Genomic DNA, 6,806 nt, shown 5'->3' on the forward strand with positions numbered 1-6,806 from the left:
ATTTTGCTGAAAAGAATGTAAATGTGTTTACAGGCCACAGGAACTTGAATTCAAGAAGGGGATGTATCCAGGGGAATGACAGGCCTGGACTTGTGAGGCCAGTAGTCTGGGTCCCTGGCAGGCTGATATCCCTTTCAGTACTAGGGGCCTGACTGGTGCACAGGGAAGCCCTACCATGGAGCGGCCACAGGCCAGCGATGGAGGCTCCCAGTGGGGAGGAGTTTTAGTCCAGGGACTGGACTAGTTACCTGTGATGGCCCCAGAGTAGTTGTACCACAGTGGTGCTCACTGGAAGCCACTTTTTCCAATCCCTGTGGACGCACCTTGTGTGCGCTGACCCACTGAACAGTCACAGAGGTGAGTGAGTAGGTACCGGTGCACCAGAAAGAACCACCAAACCAGAAAGTATAAATGGTGATGTGATCTCCTGGGACCAACCTCAACCAGCCTAGTGTCTGCACATCACGATGCTCATGCCTTCTTACTTGGCCAGTAACTGCAGGTGGGAGAGTTGGGTTAACATGTCATGGAGGACACCAGATGGTTAACATCCAGTTCTCTTTATTACTGACATTTATTCACAACCATTCAAGCAAAGGTAATCCCCGCATCTACCACCCAAACCTCAGTCTCTCCCCCTGAGAGATTCAGGTGGATATTTCTAACTCCTTAGGACAAATCTCCCCAAAGAAACCATTGAGTCCCCTGTCAGCATTTCCCCCCACCCTGAGTATTTGTCTGAAACTGGCTGCTGTGTTCCTGTACGGTATACTTATGTCCGGGTTTCAGTGCCCAAGGGCCCAGAGTAAAGCCTATGAGATGTACACCCAGCTGGACACTCAAGCAACAGGATCACAGAATGGGAGTTGGGTCAAGGAAAGTACTACAGCCACAGTGAGGACAAGGGTAAGCGCAGAGCCAGACCATGCTGGGCCGCCCCAACTCCTGCAGCATATGCTTCAGCACGGCATGCATCTGGGCAAGTCGGCCCAGGTTGATGGTGCCGCTCCTTTCCTCGTAACTCTCCAGGGGGGCCGCATAAATCACGCAATTCAGCTTGCTCAGCCCAACAATGTGGCGAAGCAGGTCCTCCAGGACGATCATGGAGATGGGGTTTTCACAGAAACTTAGGGTTGTGAGCTGGGAGCAGTGGCTCAGGGCTGGCAGGATGTCCAGGAACTGGGCATCCATGATCCCACACTTATCCAAGTCCAGGTCCTGGAGAGTGGGGGAGGCTCTCTCTAAAAGAAATCGGAGTGACCCAGAACTGATATTGGTCAGGTTGAGCCCACTGAAACTCAGGCCTTTCAGCTGGCTGACGTTCAGTTGCTGGGATAGATGTCTCAAGTCTCTTTCGAAAAGCAGGCAGTTAGTGATGGACAGGGTCGCCAAGGGGGTCCTCAGGCACCTGGGGAGACATAGAACAGTTACATGTGGGGGATGGACCTGGTGGGCAGAGGCAGGTGAGGATGATGCAGGCCTTCAGGGTAAAGAGGCCCATGTCACCAAAGCCTAGAGTGTTCCGGATGATGATCAAACCCAGGATGTTGCACAGTGAAAAGTGACATTCAAGTCAGAGCAAATTTGAGTGGAATCTTTCCCCATCTGTTATCTGCTCCGTGATGGATTCAACTGGATGAAACCTCACACACTCCATTTACTCATCCGTCAAGTGGAGCACATCATACAGCCCAGCCCAAACACACAGGTGTTCTGAACATAAAGGTGGGAGGTAAAGATGGGAGGAGCTCAGAAAGGAGCCTGACCCAGGGTCTGAAGCAGGAGGCAACCAGTGCATTTTAGTATTGGAGACATGTCCTGAAATGCCTGCAACTCGGGCTTCCTTCCAGCCACAGCCTAGACCCCTGTCACCATCATCTCTTAGCCCAATGAGGCCTCTGGCAGTTGTGCAGAAAGGGCTAACCTGGGCACAGTCAGGCAACATCAAACGAGAGCTGACACCCTCCAGGAACTTAGATCACTGCACTGTTTACAAACCACCTATCCAATTTCGTAATGACTCCCTCAGGAACCCTGCATTTACCACGCATTCTGTTTGCAAGAGCCTATGGCAACCCTTGGCAGACAGGTGAATGAGGCAGGTTTGGAGTGAAAGGCTGCCATGGCCAAATCTCTAAGTGCGGAACTTAACCCCTGAAACCTCACCTCTGATTGGCTTTCCCCTTGTCATTGCAATCCTCACTTGGTTCTATTGCATCATCTTCCCTTCCACACCACTTACAAGGATGCCCAAAGCTACCATCCCCTGGCCTGAAGCCTCCATTACGCCAATTCCTAGCAAGGAGTCCCTTTAGTAGCCTCTGTCCTAGTGCATATGTCCTACCTTTGTCTGGGGGGTTATGTGACAACATGCAAGGTGACAGAGCGGTGAACAAGACACTGACTGTGTGGACCGTCTAGTGGCTCAGGCACTCTAGCACTGCTGAGGGACTGCACACAGGAGAGCCCATCACTGTGCACTGAAATGGAAAGGGACTCGATCTGGTCGTCAGGGAAAGCTCGCCACCCCTCACCTGAGGATCTCGTCCAGGCGGCCTCTGAGGATGGAGACATCATCCAAATTGAGCTCCTGGAGGTGGGGCAGGCTGAGGAACTGAGAGGTGACCAGGCTAACACACTGCTCCTCCTCCTCCAAGGTGGTGTGAGAAGACGTGAAGACATGGGAGAGACGGAACCGGCGCAGATTGCCCATCTGGCCCAGGTAAGGAGCGAACTTCCTCAGGGTGGACAGCTTCCAGGTACAGTTTACCTCCAAATCCTGGACAGAGTCCAGCTGCACCATATCCAGGATGTTAGTGTTTTGCTTCGACATCGCAAAAACCTTCAGCTTCTTACAGCAAAGGTGCAGCAAACCTCTCCTCTCGCTGATTTTCTTAATCAGGTAGCTGAGGGACTCATCAAGGACACCTTTCTTGAGGCAAAGGTCTACTAACAGCTCCACGGGGGCCAAGGGTGGACTTGGCCTGGCCGTTAAGCTGCGCACTTTCCCCCTCTTCCTCATGGGCTGCGGGGCCTCAGGCTCCAGCAGTGAGCACAGATGGGCTCTGGTTCCGGCCCACACAATCCAGAACTCCTGATGAACTCTCTTCTGTAAATTAAGCACCTGCAGTTTCCATCTCCTGTGGAGAAAATAGGAGTTATGCTGGGGTGCATTATGATAACAAGGAATAAGACCATGAGTCTAGGAATCTGGGCAGCTGGGCCAGACACCTGACTGGACTTTTGACTCAATGTCCCAGAATCACCTGCTCCTGGTGCTACTGGGATCCTTCATGGTCCCCATTCCTGGTACATTTAGGTGCCACCAGGAAGGAGTGGGCTCGTGTCCCTTCGGTCACCCTCGGCATTTTCACCAGCCGTATATATCTGAAGCCTGTTCCCACAATGACCCCAGCAGTGGCTCCAAGGCCTGCCTCAGTTCTCCCTTTGGCCCTGCACACTCCCGGATCCCAGCTGTAACTGCTCAGATCCCCAGGGTGCTACCAGGCAACTGAATCCCCCATACCTGTGTCGAGTGTCCTGGGCAAGCAGGACATCGAGTCCCTCGAGCACAGCCTGCAAGATATCCTGGTAAGGCTGCCGATGGTTCATCAGGGCCCCCAGAGGGAGGCAGGGGAAGGGCCAAGCCTGCACCATGGCCTTCAGGACTCTGCTGTGCTTCCCAGCGAAGGCTGCCATGAACAGAGGTGGGAAGAGCTCCATAGGAAGCCACTCCAGAGCAGCGATGGCTGAGGCTTCATCCCGCAGCAGGCTCTGACATGCCAGTTCCAGGAGTCTGCGTGGAGCTGGGAGGCTCATCCCCATGAAGCTGCTATGAAAGAGATCATGGGAGACAGTCAGGAGCAAGGCATCTTGTCAGGCTGAGCATGAGCAAACCCGGCCCTTCTCCCTTCAGAGGGACCAGCTGAGGGCCAAAGGCACTCCTCCAGCAACAACTGGAGCGCCCCCCAAATTACCCCAACCCCGTTTTCTGCTTAGAATCTCAAAGCCACTCAGCCCTGCCTCTCCTCTGCCACTGGCAGGACAAGAACCAGGCACCAAGGAGGGGTGAGATGACAACTGGACACCTCCCGCATCTACCCACTGGCTAGCTGGAATTCTGCTGTGCAGTGAGTACTGGGAACCAGAGAGATCATTCCACCCTTTACAGAAAAAAAGTTTCTGAGGATCACTGAAGGACTGAAAACGCCTGGAGTAGGGAGCAGCCCGTGGCCCAGGACTGCCTCTTGCTAATTTCCAGGAAATAAAATAGATGTGGAAGATTAAGGAACACCCACACAATGGGTACCATTGAGGCTTTTGACGCATTTTAAATGAGGAATATAAAAGCAGCACAAACGTTTCCTGAAGCAAGGGGGAGCTGGAGGTGAGAAAAATAACGATTAATTCCAACATGTACATTTTACTGTGTGTCCCTTCTCTGAATATTAGAATGACCACTTTATCCATGACAACAGATGGCTCACATGTCACCACTAAGGCTCCTCTCAATGAGAGGCTGCAAGCCCTGGTCAGTGTTGCTCAGTGCCTTGAGCCTCCTCCCGTGCCCGCCAAAGGTCTCTTGAGGGCTCCATTCCTAACCCCCGTAGGGGGTGGGCAGGAGCCAGCTGATGGATGTTTCTCACATCAATGTTTCTCTCTCTCTCTCCGCCCACTCCCTTCCTCTCTTTCTAAACATCAATTGGCTGTTATGAAAGACTTTCATTAAGACCTGTTTTCACACAGACAGCCCAGCCGCTAAAAACTACAAAAAGGATTTTGCCACTTTGGCCTACAATAGGTTCCTTAGCAATACTTGACTTTCAGACACAGCAAAAACTTACCCTTTGAACCTCTATGAATGGCAAATGCCAAAACAGAAATCAAAACATTTTAGAATAAGGCAAACCTGCATCCAGAGGCAAAGGCAAAGTCTGCTCATTTGTATGGAAGAAAGGACAAATCTCTGGGTTCTTGGCCTACAGGTCGTTGGGGACCGCCTTAGGCTCCTGACTCACCAGAGCAGCATGGTGCAGGGAGCCCTGTGCTCAGAGCTGGACATTGACTCTCACGCTCTAGATTCTGTTTCCTCCTCTGCCTCCTCAGAAGCCATTATGCCCCGTCTGACCACACCTTCCTTCTGAGGTCCTAGCTGAAATGGCTACTTCCACCTGAGAGCAAAACCTTAGCCCTGGATCTCCAGGCATTTAATCCTGATGGGGTTTTGCACTCTCCACACCTCCAACTGAACCCTAGGTCCATTCATGAAAGGAAAAGAAAAGGAAACCAGCCTGGAAGTAGACTTGATGTGGGTGTTGGTGCCACATCAAAATTCCCTAATGTTCCCGTTAACACACCTTTAGGGAGACAGTGTATCATCTGAAGAGCGAAAGGATTTCAATGCAACTGTATTGAGTACCAAACAGCCCCTGAGACTTGATGTTACCTACAATTGCAAATCCCGTACCCATTCAAAGGGGAACAGAGGGACAGCTGGTCTTCCAGATTTTGAGGAGCAAGCCTTCCCGAGAGGAGGTCAGGCCAAAATCACATCTAGGGATTGATCAGGAGAAGGGAGGGGCTGCACGTTTGGAATGAGACAAAGGGAATTACCCAGGACAAGGTGAACATTGGGGAAACTCAAAGACACTGACTGCATCAACTTGAGAACTTAAAAGGCTAGTGGTGAAGTAGGAAACTGGGTGGATCCCTTAAACCCAAGCTGACGGGGCGTATAGGCAGGAGATTCTGTCACCCTTCCTCTGTGGAGGTAAAGGGCGTTTCCTCTCAGAAGAACCAGATCAGCTCAGCAACCTGGCTTGAGAAAATTAAATGTGAAAATGTGGGTTGTGGTGAGGCCAGAGGAGGGGTGTGGCAGCTGAATCTGGGATGTGACTTATACAATTCTGAAAGCCACTGAGGGCTGAGAGTCGTGGCTCTTTGGAATCTTGGAGGCACAGTAAAAAATAAATGTGGGGCAAAATACCTGTGTATCCTTACCAAGGAGCTACTACAAAGGGCATTCATTTTAGCTCAGGAATCCTATTCTACATCCCAACCTTTCACAGGCAACAGGTTATTCCCAGCCAAATTCCAGGGCCCGGGGCCCTAAACATGACTGCCAAAGTCTGTATAAATAACTAATGTTTTCTCAACCCCAGGGAACAATCCATGCAAATTTGGCTTCAGAAAGCTCCTTCTGGGCCCAGGCCTACAACTCTCACTCAGATTGTGAGGGAAAATGTCCTCTCTCAGGATTAAGCACAGTGCACTGATACACCTTCCCCTTCAGAAGATTTGAAGCTGTACTTGGCATGTAAGGATCTGCCATAGTTTGGGATATCCCCATGCTGTACTGAGTCACACATTGGATCTTTTGAAATCCAGGGAGACACAGACAGAGAGAGAGCCAGAGGGCGGGGGGGCGGGGGGGAGGCAAGAGAGAGAGAGACAGAGGCAGAGAGGAGCAACTTTTCTGTAGGCTCTTCTGTACCCCCTGCATTGTGATGCCCAAACAACTTTCATATTCCAGGCAGAGGGACCACGTGACAGATTACCACAGTGGTGTTGACCTGAAAATTCCAGACTGGCTGATGAGGTTTCTGGAAGTGGTTCAAACTGTAATGAGGTCAGCAGTTGAGTCTAGACTTGGTATCATGGGCTTAAAGCCGGAGTGGTGCCACCTGGGGTGAGATTTTCTCTTTAACACAAACATTACATGCACCAGGCAGAAACTGGAAAATTGGAGGAGCCCAAGCTCAGGCAGCTTCTATGAGATTCCAGTGTCCAGGAGATACAAGGAGGCA

At 51.3% G+C, this 6,806-nt stretch overlaps 1 protein-coding gene across 1 annotated transcript; it reads right to left on the reverse strand.

Moving 5' to 3' along the window:
* Nucleotides 1-852: 852 nt before the first annotated feature.
* Nucleotides 853-3,819, reverse strand: LOC308512338 (melanoma antigen preferentially expressed in tumors-like; the record flags this gene model as incomplete). Its single annotated transcript, XM_081082112.1, has 4 exons — nt 853-1,408; nt 2,045-2,052; nt 2,582-3,140; nt 3,527-3,819. 4 exons carry the CDS (start codon nt 3,817-3,819, stop codon nt 853-855), a joined length of 1,416 nt encoding a protein of 471 aa, XP_080938238.1.
* Between the last annotated feature and the right edge of the window lie 2,987 nt (nt 3,820-6,806).

This window comes from Myotis nattereri, assembly GCF_964212035.1.
Source record: "Myotis nattereri genome assembly, chromosome: Y".
Classification (NCBI taxonomy): Eukaryota; Metazoa; Chordata; class Mammalia; order Chiroptera; family Vespertilionidae; genus Myotis; species Myotis nattereri.